General features: G+C 39.6%; 1 protein-coding gene across 2 annotated transcripts in view; it reads left to right on the top strand.

The window, feature by feature from the left end:
• Window positions 1-16,522, top strand: part of VTI1A (vesicle transport through interaction with t-SNAREs 1A) — a 270,580-nt gene extending 254,058 nt beyond the window's left edge. For both annotated transcript variants that reach the window (XM_075757909.1, XM_075757907.1), the window contains one exon: window positions 15,397-16,522. In XM_075757909.1, the coding sequence (XP_075614024.1) occupies window positions 15,397-15,418 (22 nt within the window). In that variant the 3' untranslated portion in view covers window positions 15,419-16,522. The remainder of the gene's footprint in view (window positions 1-15,396) is intronic.
• The last annotated feature ends 1,747 nt before the right edge of the window (window positions 16,523-18,269 follow it).

Genomic DNA, 18,269 nt, shown 5'->3' with positions numbered 1-18,269 from the left:
TGGTTCACATGCAGCGAGTAGCACTTGCTCAAACAGTTTCAGGGACTTCAGCAGGACTACTGGTGTGCGTAAGGACTGCAGAATCAGGCCCCTCAGGATCCTTAGGAATGAAAGGTATCCTGTAACTGTAAGGTATTATTATGATGACTACTCTGGAGAACACAGAGGTATTGAAGTCGGCAAAATAAATTACAGAGTTAAATGTATAAGTAAACCAAGAAGCGACTGATGTTTTTTGCATAGTAATAATCTTCATAATCACTTCATTTGCACAGTTATTTCATTTTAAACTTTAGGCACAGTTTTGAAGCATAACTCAGTGGAGATTTTTGCTGTAATCTATAAACTTAAATGAAAGCTAATTGGAGGACAAATTTTAATCTAATTAAAATGTGACTGCATAAAGCAGAATGGATGAATGAAGCAAAATGCTCTATGGGGCACAGTTTTCAAACAATGATTATCCTGAATACTAAGTCAAACGAAGCTTTTGTAAAATGATGATCATGAACATTGCCAGCAACAGAACAACCTTGAGAAACTGCAAGTGAAAGTTTTAACGTATTTAGTTTAAAAAGTGGACATTCAGCTCATGACCGCATAAGGACTTTTTAAAAAAGAAAATAAAAAGCAACACACACGGTCTCATCTAAAAACATAACAAGTAAATTAGCCAAAGGTGTACATTCCATCTAAGTTCTCATGATCAGCAGATGCAAATGTTTGCAGTGCGCCGATGAGTTATGAGCCCTAATGAGATTTCAATGCTGAGCAAACAATAAAAATTTATGCATTGCATAGTTTTAGTGGCCTTTGGCTTCATGGTTAGTGTTACACCCTTTCAACAGCTTTGGTAATATAATATCCAGCTGGCTTTGGAGGTAAGGAAAATTTTAGGGGTGAACTGAAATTGTGAGAAATAACGTGATTGATTGCTTTGTCAGAATAATGCATTTCCACGGTATAATTGTCCGTAGTAATCTTAGCCCGGGTACGGATACATAGGTTCTAGTTATGTTCGGACACAAATTTTGAAGGATTCAGGTGAAGGATGGCTTTTCCAGCATTTGAGCCAGACCGTTTCCTGTGCTAGGTACGTGGCCAGGGGTCTGACAAACAGCCCCTCTAAGAAGAACATTCCTGTCATAGTCCGGTAAACGGGAGAATTGAAAAGCTGTGCTTTCCCCAACAAATGCTATGTGTTGCAAGAAAAGAAGCGGAGCACAAGCACAAAAAGAAATGCACAATAGATATTGAAATAAATGTATGTGATGGGGTGTACGGGGGGGAGTGAATCAGGGAATTCAACTGGTGCAGTGTGAGAGTGAGCTCAAATGTATTAAATTTAAAAGACCCATTTGTGGGTTAGGCTTTTATGAATCCAGAACCTTCACCATAATGATTGCCTGCATTACCCTACATAATATTAAAATCTTAGCATGTGATTAATAGCAGATTCCCTGCATACGTGTCACAACACACATCTGCAGCAAATCTGCCAGTATATTTCTGTGCTAGTTTTACTTTGGGGCCATAAAGTAATTCCTGTTTTGTGAATGAGAATAAACCTATTATGCAGTAGGTTAGCTACACCCAGTTTCTTCTCTTCAGGGAAAAAGAGCTGCTTATTTGATACGGCATCTCAAATTTCAGTGTTCAGAAGTAAGTTTAAGCCTCAGCTAGATTTGCTTGAGCAAGCTGTTGGGATTTGCCTTCACCATTTCTTAGTTCTACGTTTTCCAAAACCTTCTGCGCAAAGAGTATTGAGAAACTTCTGGACAGCAGTAACCTAATGGACTTAATTACAAAGTGTTTATTGCTAAATTTGTTAATGAGTCAACATGCAAAAAAAATATATTTATCCCTGTTTTCTCTTAAAATAGTAGTAAAAAATAACTTCAAAAAATCTTTTTCTTAAGCTGTTTGGTGATGCAGTTTTGCTCTTCACAAAAGCCCTTTTTCCCATCCGCAAATAGCTACCTTTCACTTTGCCCCAAGGGAACAGAGCATAGCTCAAATGAAGCTTAAAAAAAAAAAAAAAAAAAAAAAAAGATTTTTCCCAGTTGTAACTCAAAGTCTATGCATATTCACACATGCACGCAAAATAAAAAGGAAGATGCAGCAGCATTCCTCCAGTCTGCCCTCTGAAAAGTCCTGTCGACCTATTTCACTCACCAAAATCAAAACAGAACCCCATGAAAACAACTTAAATGACAACAAGAAAACATTAGGAAAGCAACATCTGGTTTGCATTCTTGGCATCGAGTCTGCCCTTGCAACACAGGGTCTGACACAGATGTACAGGGTTATGACACCACTGAGTACCGCTTGATTTAAAATGGTGTAACTGAGAGCAGAATCAGGGCGCTGAGTTCTTACAGCGCTGTGCAAAACTGTGGCTCTTGATCTCCTTTGCAGATGTGGGACTCAAACCCCACAGAAGTGTTAGGCATCTTTCCATTGATTGATGCAGACTGTGGAGCAAATCATATTCCTCTACCAGCAATTTGGAATTTATTATTGACTGTGTAGTTTTTCACCGTGTGTGTATTTTGTTGTCTGTAAAATCGCATTGCGCTGTCGCTTTCCAGTAGACTTCCTTGAGTGTAGCTGCATTCAGAGAACGACATTACATAATTAAGGTCTTCAGTTTTTAAGTAAAATAAAATAGTAGCAAGGAGAGAGAAATTTAGAGGTACTCGGAAGAAAGGCAAAAATAGCTGCGACTGAATTGAAAAGAATCCGTGATTAGGGAAATTTGGGAAGCCAGAGCTGCCAAGAGAGCAACTCCCTCACCAGAGGCAGCAAGATTACATGAGGTGGCACGAAGGGAGCAATGCTCTCCCTGTTTGATTGCCCATCCATAGTTGTAAGAGACAAAATTAGCTCAATTCATACCTGGCGTAACTTCACCGTCTCCAGTCGAGCCGTGTCAGATGCAGTGACGTGCTTGCAGTGTTTTCACCAACCACTAGATGTCTGTGTGTGCTCTGTAAAGGTCTGGAGGGGGTGATGCCCCTGGTAAACACGAGAGACAAAACTGGAACACAAGCTGTGGGGAAGCCTGTTAGTTTGTGTATATAAGTGTAACATCGTTACTGTAATTAAAGTAAGTTTATGCTGTCTAAAATAAAATTCCAGCCTTTCTAATTTGAGACAAATAAGGAAAAGGTGCCTTTCCTGGTCTACATCTGTTTAAGACAAACCGTTTCCTTGATGTCCATGTGAAGGACTGAGATATATCTTACTGTTGTGAAAGTTTTGGAGGAAGTTGCTGAGATGTAAAATAAAGTCATCTTATTTCTATTCTGAAACAATGAAATATCAAAATATAAAACATCTGCTCCTTAAGTTAATTGGTAGGAGCCCACTATTTAATTCCACCCAGTATAGCCCAAACTGCAGAACTGCTGGAGCCGTATTTTCACATGTACGATGCATCAGTGTATCTGGGTGCACGGAGGAAGGCTGTGCATCACATGTCAAGTTTAGTATATCTTTTTTTTTAAAAAATGAAACAAAACAACCCCTGGAAGAGCGGATCTGGGTACCGAAATCTATTTCACAATTCTGTTTATCAGCCAGTCCACCGGCTGACCAGGGTAGCTGTGCACAAGCACCTGTGACCAGCTTTTCTGCAGAGATCTCCCAAGAAAAATGCAAAAGTAATCAGCCCATGTTTCCCTTTCATTTATCTCTGTCATCCGGGAATAAGATACAGATAGTATCAGGAGCAATGAAAGGTACATTCTGATATTATTTTCAAGTTTTTGTGTCTAGACAGAGAGGAGAAACCACTTGCATCTCTGTGGAACACATACAGCCCCCCTTCACACTCGCATCCTAGGCTGAAGGCCAGAGGGGGGTGGTAGGCTGTCTATATTTAAAAAAAAAAAAAAGTTTAAACCCACCACCTACTCATCAGGTGACTGGAGACTGTGGTTGTAAAATGTGCTGCAGGCAGAAGTTCTGAAAAATCCCAGAAAGTGTTGAAAACATCTCTAAACAAGGTATTTTTCTCCTGCACCTTTCTTGCTAAAGGTCCCAATTGCTGCCAAGAAAACTAGTGAGAATGTTAGCTGCCAAATAAAAAATTTATGACAGTGTTTGGCAAAGGATTGTATCACTGCTTGTTTTATACATTTCCACAAGACTCTTGAAGGGCTGTTGGACACATACAGCTCACTGATCACTGTGCTTTATCTGTTCTTTAATATATTAAAAAAGCAAGCTCCACTAAAGTAGGATTTAAACAATAAATATTTTTTTTCTTTTAATAGCCTCCTATAAGTGCTTGCTATGGTGAGAATATAATTTCTAAACAGCATTCCATATATAAAATTTGTTTTAAAAGCTCTGTACCTGACAAAGTTACTTGTTATTTGAGTCACTTTCATAGTAAAAATACATGAATTTTTCAATTAAAAATGTATTGCTTTTGCAATTGTGCTTGTTATGTGTTGGAGTCTGGGCCAATAAACCGCCTGTTAAAACATAAAGAGGTCCATTCAGTCAAAGTTGTGCCTGCCATTTATGTTTCAAAAACTGAGAAAATAATATGTTGGAATTGCATTGCTCACCAATATCAATTAGGTTTTTGGCTGTATCGTTACATTAATGTTGGGGGAGAAAATTGTTCCTGTGGATTTAGTGGAAAAAATATATTTTTGAATACAGAGATAGCACACTGACACTAATAATTAATCTGGCTGATGCTGAAGCAACACCCTTAAAAATATTTTCCTTGTCTGAAGAAATGAAATTGTTTCTGTCTTTTCAAACCAGTTATCAGATTAGGCCTCCAGCTGGTAATTAGTGCTGTTTAACACAGATCTTGTCATTCGGAAATCTCAAAGCCCAAACTTTTTACTTTTTCTCATTACCATGTGCTGCTGGAGGTGGGAGGTTTGGAGCATGGAACTGCACCTCTCTGCACCATTTGGTAAGGAGGCAAGGAGCCTCCTTGTCTCCCGGGTGGCCAGGAGCCGGTGGGACACAGTCCTGCCGTGCTGTCCCCTTCAAAGGGGACAACCAGAGCATCGCAAATGTGCTGTCCCAAAGCTGCCCCAGGGCCGCGCGACTCTGCGCCTCACGTGCATCCTCACGGCACGGCAAATATTCGAGAGCAGCCAAAAGCACGACAAATGCTCTACGCCTTGTATATACTTGTGTATTTCATGGTATTTGATATAAAGTACTCAAGACAGACCAGCGTTAAGAGGATTATTTCAGACAGCATTAGGAGTTAAATTACAGAAGATTAGCTCTAAATCAGGCAGATATCGTAAGCAAATTAGCATCAGTTGTAAGAGATTCAGATTTAAATTGTGTGGGTTGTAGTTTCTCACTGTATGTACTTAGTAGCTAAGTAGTATCTTTATTAGTTTCCCATACTAAGGTGTTACTTCTCGAATAGTGAAGAGCAGGTATACGTTTTTACTACATGCATGCTATTTATTATGATGCTATTTATTGGTGGTGAAACTGCTTAACTCCAAATACCCTTCCTCTGCTGAATATTTTATATTTCATGCCATTTCTTTATTGAGTAATGTTTTGTTTGGCCTGAGAAGTGATGTCTCTATGGCGTGTTATAATATTTTTAAATAGGTAATATGCAGCTTTACTTACAGAGTGACATACTTAATCCTTTTTTTTCTATTAAAATGAGTCATATTTTAATGCCAACTCATAAAAATGAAGGAGTGTATAAAATGCTACATACTAGGGTGAAGATTACAGCTACTTAAAAATAGCTTCCTTAATATTTAAGCTTGTAAATTATAAATTTGTTTTATTTCCATAGGAGTGATGGTTAATTTGTAATAAAAAGCAGATTCTGTTCTTCAATCAGTTTTCCAGACATATTTTTCTGGCTGCAGACAGACAGGAATAAGCACCTATCCAATCCCTTCTCGGTATCGTGGTTTCAAAAATGCTTGCCAATTAGCGGAGAAGATGATGAAACGGATTGGGCCACAGTATTGAAGTCTGTGCCCTGAGTTGTACTTGGAATTCTGAAAGTTTTGAAGTCTACGAAAGGGATTCCTGTCTTTGGAGAATTTTGTATTCTGCATTCTAAGAGATATTAAACTACTTAGTCTTCAGCATGCTCCTGAACATTTGGGTTTTTTAACTGGGGAGGGAAGCCTGGGCAGTGTTTTACGATTTTTACCTTTCTTGATGGACCAAATTCCTCTTGACAAGGTTGGCCTGAGGTCATGAATGTCTCCTTGTGTTCACTGAAAGAGGAATCTTCCCTCCTTCCACGAGATCATGAAAACTTGCACCCACTCTAAGCCAGGTTGGGCTTGCAGGTCCCTCCGGTTGCAAGATCTGCAAGTGCTCTTGCACTTTGACTTTGTGCCCTGTGGTCTTACAGAATGCATGGAGGCTCGGTGTGGTTATTAAACCGAGGTGTCTGAGGTCATAACAAAGTAGAGGCATTTCTGCTCCCCTAATAGAAATACTGTAACATGCTGAAAAGAAAATACTCTAATAGTGGCAAGTATCTCCTGTCAACTAATTTGATAGTTCTCTATCAGGTAAACCATTTGTGAATACATTGATTCTTTTTATTTTTCACTGTTCTGTCTTCACTATTCCCAGGTTTTCTCTGAACCAGTTGGGCAAAAATTGATTTTTATTTGTTCCACTGGCCTTGTGGAAAATTAGCTTATGAACTGGTTTTTATAGGAAGACTCAAAGCACAGAACAGGTTGAAAAATAAGCCTATAGCAGTCAAAATTGTTGTCTGAAATGTCTTCAGACTGGAAGGCTGAATTTATTGCTCAAAACAAGTACTAGCAATGTGGAGGTGTGCAGTCCTGCTCATTATCACTGGAAAAGGGGGAACCAAAAAGCACAGTAAAAAATTAAATTTTAATAATGCTAGTGATATTTTCTAAATCCTTCTTGACAGAAAGATTCTCATTATTTTTATCTGTCTCAGAGTAGGCTCTTTTAATGCCATCTCACAAATGGCCTTAGCCATGATTGTTTTCCTTTCTTTATAGCATTTGAAAAAAAATGAATATATACCAAAAAAAAAATTTCTATTCTATCATTCAAGAAGTGCCGTGAAATGGTAACATTTTGGATAGCACATCTTCAGGAACAATTGCTGCAGATGCCTTCAGGTTTTTACAAAAGAGGTCAACATTGTTAAGACAATTGTCAAAAACTTGCCATACAAAAAGACGCCCAGTCAAATATGGTGTGATAAGGGCAAAATAATGCAAGCAACGTATTTGTGTCCAGTCTCCAGCTTCATCACACCTAAAAGCTGTAGATTAGTCATTAATTAAAGTGAGGCAGGGCGAAAAATGTTACTTTCTTTCATCTGTTTAAGATAGATATTTTAGTGGGTTCTTATGATTATGAAAGTTGATAAAGTGGCAGACTTTAGACACTTGGGGTTTTGAAATTGCAGCAGAATGTAAATTTAACTATATTTATCATAAAAGCCAATGCATGATCATGTATGTTCTTGTCATTTTATAGCTTGCATACATTTCTTCTGCTGGAGAAATAATTGCTTTACATTTGAGTGCTGACAAGGAGGTTGGGGCTTTTTTTTTTTTCCCTATTAACCATTTGGGGACCAGGGCTTCATGCAGCCAATGTGCTGAAGAATGCCATTACGCTAACAGCTGGGCTATCCACCCTCCCTCAGAGCTCCTTCTAAAGCGCTCGTATGTTTGCTAAGGCCATGGTTCTTAGTCATGCTCAGGTGACTAAATGTGTGATTTGTTCTTCTTGATACTTCAGTACCCTGAGAAAGGCTGGATGGAGATTAATACAACCTTGACTCCTTCCACTTGCAGTTGCCACGGCGCATGTGATCTTCATTTAGACTTGCCAAACAGATCTGGTGTTGCCTCTGCTTTGCATGAAATGAATTAATCCCCCTCCAGTTCTGGTTGGTGAGTTTCTGTGGCCCCAGAAGCCACCCACTGTTCCTTCTAATGACAGTAATAATCTAATTTGTTCCCTCCATGGAAGGAGTGGACATGGAGACAGGAGAAAGCTGAAGTTGCATCACAACTGTACAGAGAAGGTGCTCCCTGTCAGGGTCTCTCATCAGTAGAAGGATACTTTTCATCCTTCATAAATAAAATCCCAGCTAGCAGAAGATGTACAGTACCCTTCCCTTTTGCCTTTCTCTCTCAGGTCGCACGTCCATGAGGTCCTCTTTCAGGCTTTCCCTATTCTGGCAGCTTGCATGCTGACGTCTGCGTATGCTTGTCTTCCAATCGTTCCTTTAGGTATCTCTTCTTCTCAGGCCACTCAGTCGAGCTGTGTCCACTCAGTCCCCTCAGACTTCTGTGACTACCTGTGTACTGTGTGCACCTCCTGACACTGCCAGCTCCTTGAGACAAGACTCATGCAAGCTATGGTAATTGTGATCCTGATGGCCGCCAAATAACGCTATATCCCAATGCTGTTCATATATTTTTTGTTACATTTGGAATTTATTGCAAGATTTCCATTATGAATTAGATATCTCATTTTAATTAGATATCTCTATTTTAACTATCAGATACTATAATTATTTTTTTTTTTATCTTAATTGTAAGATTATTAGAAGATGACACAGCAAGGGTAAACATAGTTCCTTGAGCCAAGGAAGCCCACCAGCGTTTCAGGAGGCATTCATCCCAGAGAGGGATGTCTCTCCTATCTCAGTCCTCCTAAAAAACTGTCAAAGGAGAAGTATATTTGATTCTGGTCAGAATTTCATGTACAAATATGGGATCCATTAAAGGAAGATGATGAATCAAGGTATTTACTGGCTATGATTGATGAACATCATCTGCTTTAACTGGTGAGTTTCATCTTTGCAATATTTCTGAGTAATGGGAGATTACAGACACTTTATGATATGATAATGCCTTTCCTTATGATTTTGCCTTCAGAGCTAGCAAGCTTTCTCCAAGCAAACTTTGGGGAGTAATATCACTCTTGCTTGGGGCCTCATCTTCAACCTTTGAGGGATATTCATCCCTACTTAATCTGTAGGCACCTAACCTAGCCAGCTAGCTTAACTGACTAGTTCTCCTGGGATACACATATGGCCAGGAAAAAAGAGAAAGCAGTTCAGAGCAGGACTTGAGTTTATATACGCAGGGAGCTGAGAGAGATTAGCTAGATATAATATTAGATGTTAAAATTGGGATAGTGTGACTGCGTCCCTGCACCTGTTTATTACATGACTCATTCTTTCATTCAAGGCCAGGTGGAAACACATTGATGTGGTTTGAGTGTATATTATAGCTAGAGATTGGTATCCATGTTTATTACAAGTAGACAGCCTCAGTCCTTAGACTGATCTTTAAAGCTAGAGGATGTAGCACTGCAACAACTCCTTGGCTTCTATCAACAGTATCTTAGGCACCTTGTATGCCTGTCCTCTCAAAAAAATGCTAGTCAGCTAGAAAGATGCCGTCATTTTTTGTTCTCCATTCCTCCATTTTGGGGGTTTTAATCTCATTATCTGCTCAGTTTTCAGCAATTTTTAATGGATTTCCAAGGACTTACACATAAGAAAATAGAGCCCCTGTCCCTAGGGGAAGAAGAGGCTCCTTCGGGAAGGAATTCGGGAAAACGAAATAGGCTCCTGCTGGGAATGGTCTCCCTTCAGGCTGGAGATGGAGCCCAGGCAGTGTGGCCTTTTTGGCCATGGGGGGTCCCATCCCCTCTCCACCACCCCCCGAAGCCTTTTCACCTTTAAATATACAATGTTAATTGCAATGTAATCAGTTCTTCTGGCTTGAGAACACAAAGAACTTGGACTTATTTGCAGAGTTTGAGGCAGGGGGGAGGAAAAAAGAAAAACAAACGAGTATTTTCCAAATTCTTCACTTTTTCCAAGGTCAGCTAGAAGAGGGCCGAGGAGTTGTATGCAACATGTGCAGATATTTTTTCACTGGTATTTCTGTTTTCTAATTTCAGTTGTTAATGATGAAAAAATGTCTCAAGTCAGATACTTCCAACCAGCTGTAATTTTGCTAGCCAGGGCTCTTTTACTCTTTTATTTCAGTAGGTTGCCATGTCTTTATGTTTTGCCACAGCCTGTCTAGTTCTTTTCAGTTGCTTTTATTTAAGAACAGCATTCTTAAACCTAAAGATGAGAAAGATGAATAGTTACTTGAACAGCCCCCAGATACCCTGAACTTAGAGATTTATCATTATGTATCTAAGGTTTTGCTTTATCAATCATAACATTTTATTCCTCTGTGTGGGGTCTAGTGCTTCCATTTGAAAGCTCCTGATATATCATAACAAGGATGTCCTTATGTATAGTAACAATGGTATCTGACCAGAAGGTATCTGAGTATAGCTATGTTACTTTAAATTCACATTTAGTTTCAACTGGCATGTATTTGCCTGTGTGACTAGACCTACACTTCGTGTTTGTTTGAATCTGCTGATTTGCACACAAATATTGGGCACTTAAAAATCACTGACTGCTGATTTGCAGGCACCTATTTTCTGGCATGTTAGCAAAAACTGCAGATCACCAATAAAAGGGCACCCAAAAAATGCAACAGTCAAGTATTCAAAGTGACTTTAAAATGTACTCTTAGATACAGAGAACAAGCCTTTCTGCCCAGTAAACTGCTAGGAATCACTTCTAGTTAAACCTTAAATACATGTATTACAGTGAAACACTGTTGGACAGTGCTCCATCATCAATCAGTCTGTGTTCTTGAGGACACTGTTTTTTGAGATGCCTTCTTTAAGAATAAAGCCCTGTGTTGTAATGAATGTGTGCTAACTGATCCCCCAAGCCATTTGTTGGGGTTTTTTTTATTATTTGTATCAGTGTCAGAGTTGAGCTTCTATAAGAAATTTTTGCAGTATTTTATTTGTAGTCTTCATTATTTCGAGTTAAGGACACAAATCTCTTTATGCACCCAGAGTCTGCACTGGTTCGTTTATATCCCGTATTTTGTTAACATGTTACTGTGATTGCTAATTTTCATGACAATTGTTATTGTACCATCAGTGCTTAATGGCAAGGCATCATTATTCAACGCTGGTCAATCAGGCACTAAGACATGTGCAAGACATCAGGCTGAACCCATATAGATGTCGTGCACTCCCCTGCTAATGAATGCAGTTTTGTAAAAAGGTTTAAACACGGTTGGCATCCTTAATGTAAGGTTTGCAAAAGCTTATTCGGGAACTGCTTTGTGTTTATACGGTGCAGATCTAAACATGTCACAAACAGAGTTAGACCCATTGTGTGCGTGTGTGTGTGAAGCTACAGAGAGGAGCGAATCATTTTGGATTTTGAAATGTGGAAAGGCAGCGTAATTTCTGCCATGGAGGAGTGCGGGGACCCAATTCGCCAGGGACATCAGTGTTTGGTAATGGATGTGGACTTGTTCTCCAAAGCGGTGGTTGCCATGTGCATCGGAGAGGTGATCCCCAAAAGCGGACGGTGTCATTCGCCAGCTCACAAAGTTGACGCTGGCTGGAGGGAGCCTCCAGCGCGCCGATGGTCGAGGCGAGGCACTGCGACCGAGGCGTTTAGAAAGGAGGAGCAGAAGGAAACTCAAGGGGAGTAGGATGCATTTTCTGCGCCAATAGCCTGGCGTGTCAGTCCAGCATGCTCTTCCCACACGCTGGTTAATGCTGCCCTCGCATCTGCTTTAGTTACTGTTTCTATGTGGATTTGCACCCAAATGTTTTGGGCTGCTGTCCATGATAAACTAGATGGAACTTGGTTTAAAAGCTCAGATTTTTCATCTCTTCTAACTCAAAGTAGAATGAGCCCTTGTGCTCCTAGAGTTTCAAGTATGAAAGGAACAGTAGACATTGGCTGTTAACGAGCTCCAGCGCACCGGGCTGCAGCAGAACTTGGTGTGAAGTCAGTGCCTAAGCTGCATCGACTAAATGGTTAATTCATCTCATATCAACAGCACTATGATTCATAATGTAAACTTGAGGAATCCTTGATGTTTCAGTCACACATTCCTCTTAATTTGGCCATGCATTCTTTTAAAGCTACAGTGTGCTAACTTAATAAAATGCAGCATGCAAATGCACAAGTTTTTGGCCTTCAGGCATTTTAGCCATGGATGTTTCAATGGGTGTCTTCTTTCAAGTATATATTCTTTCTTAAATTATTTACCCTGTAAACATGCTTTGCATTTTCAAAGAAGAATCTGGACTTCCTCATTCACCAGATTACGTTGAATTTAAGGTGTAATAGAGATAAAAGACTATCATCTTCTTGCGAGCATGTTAGCCTTTGGGATTTTTTGTAGCGAATGTTAGGCCCCATTTTCTTCTCCTTTGTATTATCGCTCCACTCCCCCACTTAAGTTCCTTGATGCTTTGCCTAGAGCAATACCCACTGGCAGTGTCTGGCTGTGACAGTACTATAGGCTTCCCTACAGATGGGTCCTGCCAATGCCAACCATTGTTCTACCACTGTGAGCTGGCTTGACTGTCTTGGATCACTCAAAACCCTTTTCCTCTTGATTTTTTTCTTTACTCTGAAGGGTCACCCTTGCCTGTTGACTTTGAGATCTGAAATGTGCTGACACCCAGAACTCGTGTTCTCTGTCTGAGCAGCGCTTGCTAAGCCTACTCAGGACTGTCCTGCTGCTACCAAACAGCTCTGTCGTTCTCCTCCTAGCCCATCCTTCTGCAGTTTGCAGTGAGGTTAATTTTACTTGCTCACTTGAAAGTAAAACAGTAAAACTCAATGTTATTCTTTTTTTTAAGATATAAAATTAATCTTTAACTGTGGGCTTTGAATATTAAAAGTATATAATGCTTCAGTGTAGGAGTCTGTTGATAACATCCATCCTATTTCATGATTAATTTGTTCCTTTTAATATGATATTCTTTTGCTGCACTGTGCAGACTAATTCAGATTCCTAGAAATTGAACTTTGATATGTATTTCCTAGATTCACACCATAAGTTAACCTTCAATTAGCAGATACAGGTGGCAGCATGCCTTACTCAGTGTTCTCTTGACAAGGATTTTAGAGACGTGGACACTGATTAAATAATCTTGCAATCAGGTGTGTACCACCAGAGTATTAAAAATAAAGCATTTGGGAGGATTTGGTGCTCTTTTATGATTATTTTTCTTTAATTTTAAGTCTCAGACGATGAAATGCTTTTTCAGTGGGCCAGAGATAGGAGGAGTTGATTTAAACACTCAGTATGTTATGTATGCCTTTGCCTAACTATGTGTTAGATTAAGCGAGTTTCACTCACAGTTAATCCTTTGTAAATTAGCATTATGGATGCCTTGGGGCCCACATCCCACAAATAAAATGGTTGTCAAGCCAGCTGCACTGTGTATTACTTAAGGCTGAATGTTTTTAAGAGTTTTCATGCTTTTAATCTATTTCACTGCTGAGTTTCAATTTTGCTGAGTGTCTTTTCAGGAGTGATGAGGGTGAGTGAGTAATATATATTCTGGTTTTCATGCATTTGCCTGGGCAAATCGTTTGTTATCAGGTGTTTGGCAGAGAATGTCACACCCCGCCACAAAAGAGAAGCTTGTAAGTTCAGGTGTTAAATTGAAGTGCAAACCAACAAGAACCAAAAGCCCTTAATTAGCTTTATTTTGTTAGCCTGCTACACTTTTTTTTTTTTAAGGAAGAAAAAAAAAAAGAGTGAGAACATCCCTCCCTCCTCCTCATCCTTTTGGCAGAGTAAATATTGCCTGTTAGTTTGAATTAGCTGTCATCGCAAAAAGAATTAATGCTGTGGTTGAGCCTTTCTAGTGAGGAAGGGAAAATAAACGAGACAGATCTTAGTTCAGCTTTAAGTGATAATGAGGACAAAGCAGCCCATTCATCTCCTGCTAGGAAAGTGGACACAAACACTAAAGCAGTTTTGCGGAAGACGTGTCAGCAAATGTGATCATTTTGTAACCTGTCAGGAGGATAGAGAGCTAGTCCTTTTAGAGTGTCACAGGGGAGGGTGTCTGTCCGACGTGACAGTTCTCATCCATCCATTTACTGTGTTTTTCTTTAGGTGGGGGGTATAGCAAGGAGAGAGCTGGAGTTGGTTAAAACTGCATTTTTCTTTACACTTTCCAATATAATTTATATGTATATCCATCCGCATCCAAATGAAAAACATTTACCAAGGAAAACTCCCGTCTGCTCTCTAGAGTTTCTTCTCTCTTTCCCTGCGTGAAATATGCTCATTTTAAACACATTACATTCCCTGTCTTCAAGTTGGAGCCTTGCACTTGGTTTGATGTTTCACAAAACACAGTTTTACCTCTTCTTACCATTGTTTGGTTAGGGAAAGCTTTGTTTTGTTTTGTTTTGAAGAAGCAGGAGAAAAAATAAAATAAGAATAAATATAACTTAGGGTGCTTTTGTTGCATTTGGTTGTTGAGGCTTTTTTGCTGTACCTCTCCAATTCTGATAATACGCTTCATGTATAAATATGTTTTGCAAAAGTTCCTGTTTCATGAAGAGCCTATGAAAATATTCTTCCTCCTCTGTGAGGATGGAATAACAAATGCTGAATTCTTACAATCCAGAATCCTCCTGTAAATGCCTCAAATTCTACTGTTTTCAGGCAAAATCTGAAGCAATGTGGTGTCTAATTTTAGGTGCAGGGACTTCTCCCCAGCAAATGATTGAACAATATTAGGACTTTCTACTTCTGGTATCTTTTATTATTACTAATTTCCTTTTTTTTTTTTTTATACTACATAGAAAATGTAACATTTGCCTATTACCCATAAGTAAAGGTATGCTACAGAGACAGGAGATGCTTTTACAACATAAGCTTCACAGTTTGACACTTGCTTCTTTATATCTCCTTTTCTTCAAAACTATCTTTATACTTTTCCCTTGGTATTTTAGTACAAGTAAGTATCTCATTGACATGTGTTTCCTTGAAATCTTGTACCTTAATAGTAAAATCCCTTGAAAATTAATAAATTGTTTCTGTTCAGATTGAAAAAGCTGTGAAGGTTTCAGAACGGCTTTAAAAAATATAATGGTATTTACTATCACAGACCACCCTGCTTGCATTGCATCAGCTGAGGACTAATTATTTCTTTTGTTCTTAGAAGGTTAATAAATTGTAACATGATGTATTTCAGTTATTCTAATATGTATTTATGTGTATGCATAATTAAGAAAAGTCTAATTCTTTCCTGAAAGCAAAAGTTGCATTAATAGCTACTTAAAGAAAGGTTTGGAAGCACTGGTAATTGAAAGCAGTAAAAAACAATCAAGGTAAGCAGAATGGTATAGGAAATCCTAAATTTGTGGGCACGTGTCTTTTCTCCAAGATATTATCTGTGTGTTTATTTTTAAGATTTGTATATGTATTCGGCTATTTGCTTTATTTTCTTTTATTCACTGTTTTTTGTCTCTTCTGCTTTTTTTTTCAGGATCATCCAAACCGGATTTTGATCGTTGTTCTGGCAGTCATCATCATCTTCACCACCATGATGGCTATTTATTTTCTGTCAGGGACGCTGATATCTTTGTTCTTCACTAAACAGCAACAAACTGCTTGTTCTGAGTAATTAAGACAAAGTGGTCACATGAATCATTCTCTTGCACTGACAGAGTATCCCTCTCTTTCCACTATTCGACTCAGGTGCAAGTGGTGTAAAATATTTTGTATTATTGATGGCATAGTTGATGGCATGTGGGGTTGATTATTTTTTCTTAAATTTTTTGTCTTTATCTGAGTGTTCTCAGAATCTTAATATTTGTTGACGTGTGGGCTTGTTCACTATAAAAAGGCTTAACGTGTGTCGAATTCTACCCCAGACAATTAGCCTGTGAGTTGCCAGAGTTTAGCGAGGAAGAGGGGTCTTTGCACTTTTCTTGCGCTATGCAGGGTGTATGAATATCAAGCAGTATCTGACCTTCTGTGATATAGAATATAAGTAAAGCAGAGACCAAATCATGTAAGAAAGTGAACCTGTCTCCTGTGACTAACTCCTGAACATGAATTAGCCTAATAGACATAACCTGGTTAAGACCAGTAGTTAGTTTTAAAAAGAGAGCAACATTAGGATGGTGTTTAATATCTGATGTGATTCCAACACTCTATTTAACTTTTTTTTTTTTAAAAAAGTTAGGCTTTCTTTTCTGCTTATTAAAACAATTCCACTTTCATCAAGATCATGATAATACATCACTTGCCCAAAATGTAGTTGTGACCACAGCCTATCTGTTGGATCTGTTTTAAATCTTCCAATATTCTTATATGTACTGATAAGTATACACACTAGACCCTTACTGAAGATGTATAAAGATACTTATCTATTCATTGCTGATTGAAAAAAGACCCTAAGTAATAGTTCAGTGACAAATACGTGACTACAGTGCATTAAACAAAAAATCTGGATTTTTAATATTGGCCTGACTATGTTGAGACTGCATGTTGGAAATACTTTTAGTATATTAAATTCTGATGTGATGTTCCCCTTTTTAAACAGAAACTGTAAAAAATGCTAATTTATACATGCTTTGAACTGATATAATATATCATAGTTTCATCTACCTGTGTGTAAATGAGCTGTGTTTCTCTTTTTTCTACTGGCTGTGCCCCCCCCCACCCCCCCCATAAACAGGTCTAGGTCATTTGGCTTATAATTAACCTTACAACTCCAGCAAAGGTCTATTTCCGGCAATTTGGTAAATTTTCATGATAACTTTTCAATTCACTGTATGCAATCCCTTACAAATATTACAAATTGAGAGGGATTTTAAGCCCTTGAACTTAAGCCATAAAATCTTTTTCAGAAAGGTGTTCGAAGAAACAAAAAAGTGGTGGCTTTCAAACTCCCCCCCCAAATTAAGTAAGAACTGGGCACCCAATTCTCATGTGTGCCTTAGTACTTTTGGTGTTTGGGCATCCCTGCAGTCTCTGCCAACTTGCTGTGCCATCCCTGGGAGCTGATTTTGGGATAAACATCTGGGAGGTGATTTTGGCCCTGTTTTCTCTACATGGAAACAAATAACTGGGCTGAAAGCATGTTGGTACTGATGCCACAGCTAAGACTTTGAAATATGGCAATAAATGCAGAATAAAAGGATCCACAAAAATATGATACTCATTGAAACAAATTGAAGCATGTATGGTCAGCTGTGGTTTCTGAGCTGTGGTACATGCAGCTCGCAACCAAGTTCGAAAGTGGTTTCTGTGCCAGGTTTCTCTACTGGCTCACGTCCGCGGCTGAAGGGTTGTGCTGGTACAACAGTTCCTGGGTAATGCAAACCCACGTTTTCAGGAGGTGTTGCTCTGTTCTGCCACTTACTTCGATGGCCCTGCAGGGCCACGGGGCCATGGGACCCCCCTTGCCACCTCCTGGGGCACCCTCTCCTTTCACCCTTGCGAGGTGTGTGGCATTTATCACACAGCTCTCGGACACGGAAAGATTTGGGTGTTCAGCTTACAGTGTGGAGGCTGGCTGGCCTTCAGTCACAGCGCACGCTCAAATTAAGCACTTTGGGTTGTGTCAGCAGAGCTCTGGCCCATAGCTGCAAGTGATGGCACTGAGCTGGGCTCAGGCAAATTAGGACGAAGCCTGGCAGCGTTAGAAGGTATTTATCCTCTCCTCTCCAAATTAGGAGATGCATATTTTGTAAAGCAGAAAACTGTCAAGAAGGAAATCTTGAGCTCCATCTGTTGCATAGACATTCTCAGCATTGCCTCAATAATTTAACTATCATGGGGATTGATTCATGACGACTGATCTTAACAGTGACCTGTGACTAGGTTTTGCCCTCTATCTAGCCACCTGCTGGAATCAGCAAAAAGCTGAAAGGCAGCTAGTTTTCCTTATCCCAGTATAAATCTAGGGCATAGTGTCACATCAGATATATCCACTCAGATGGGAATGAGGGAGAGAGACAGACTGCCACGCAAAGCCTTCATCTTCACTTTTGATGAACCCGCCATCGCTATGTTTCTCATGCTAACCTGTTAATAACTCCTCTGTGCCTGCTTTGCATCCTCGCCTACTCCCCACATGTAAAATAGTGCTCAGGTGGACGTTACGCTTTTCAAAACACAACGTTGCTGCTTGCTCTCCCCTTTTCCTCCGGCTTGGGAAGCGTGCAGGTGCGATGCGCCAGATCCACACGTTGTTTGGTGGGGACTGAGTGACTTCGATGGAGAGCGCAGCCCGAGCCGCCCGCAGGTAGGGTGACACCCCCGGGGCCCAGCCTTCCCTGAACTAGTTTGGTCGCATCTATAGCGCATCTGTGAATGAATCCAAGCGCTTACAAATGTAAACCTCAAAGA

The sequence above is a fragment of the Balearica regulorum genome, chromosome 7, assembly GCF_011004875.1.
Source record: "Balearica regulorum gibbericeps isolate bBalReg1 chromosome 7, bBalReg1.pri, whole genome shotgun sequence".
Lineage (NCBI taxonomy): Eukaryota > Metazoa > Chordata > Aves > Gruiformes > Gruidae > Balearica > Balearica regulorum.
Note: the sequence above shows the minus strand (reverse complement) of the source record. Positions and strands in the feature narration are given on the sequence as shown.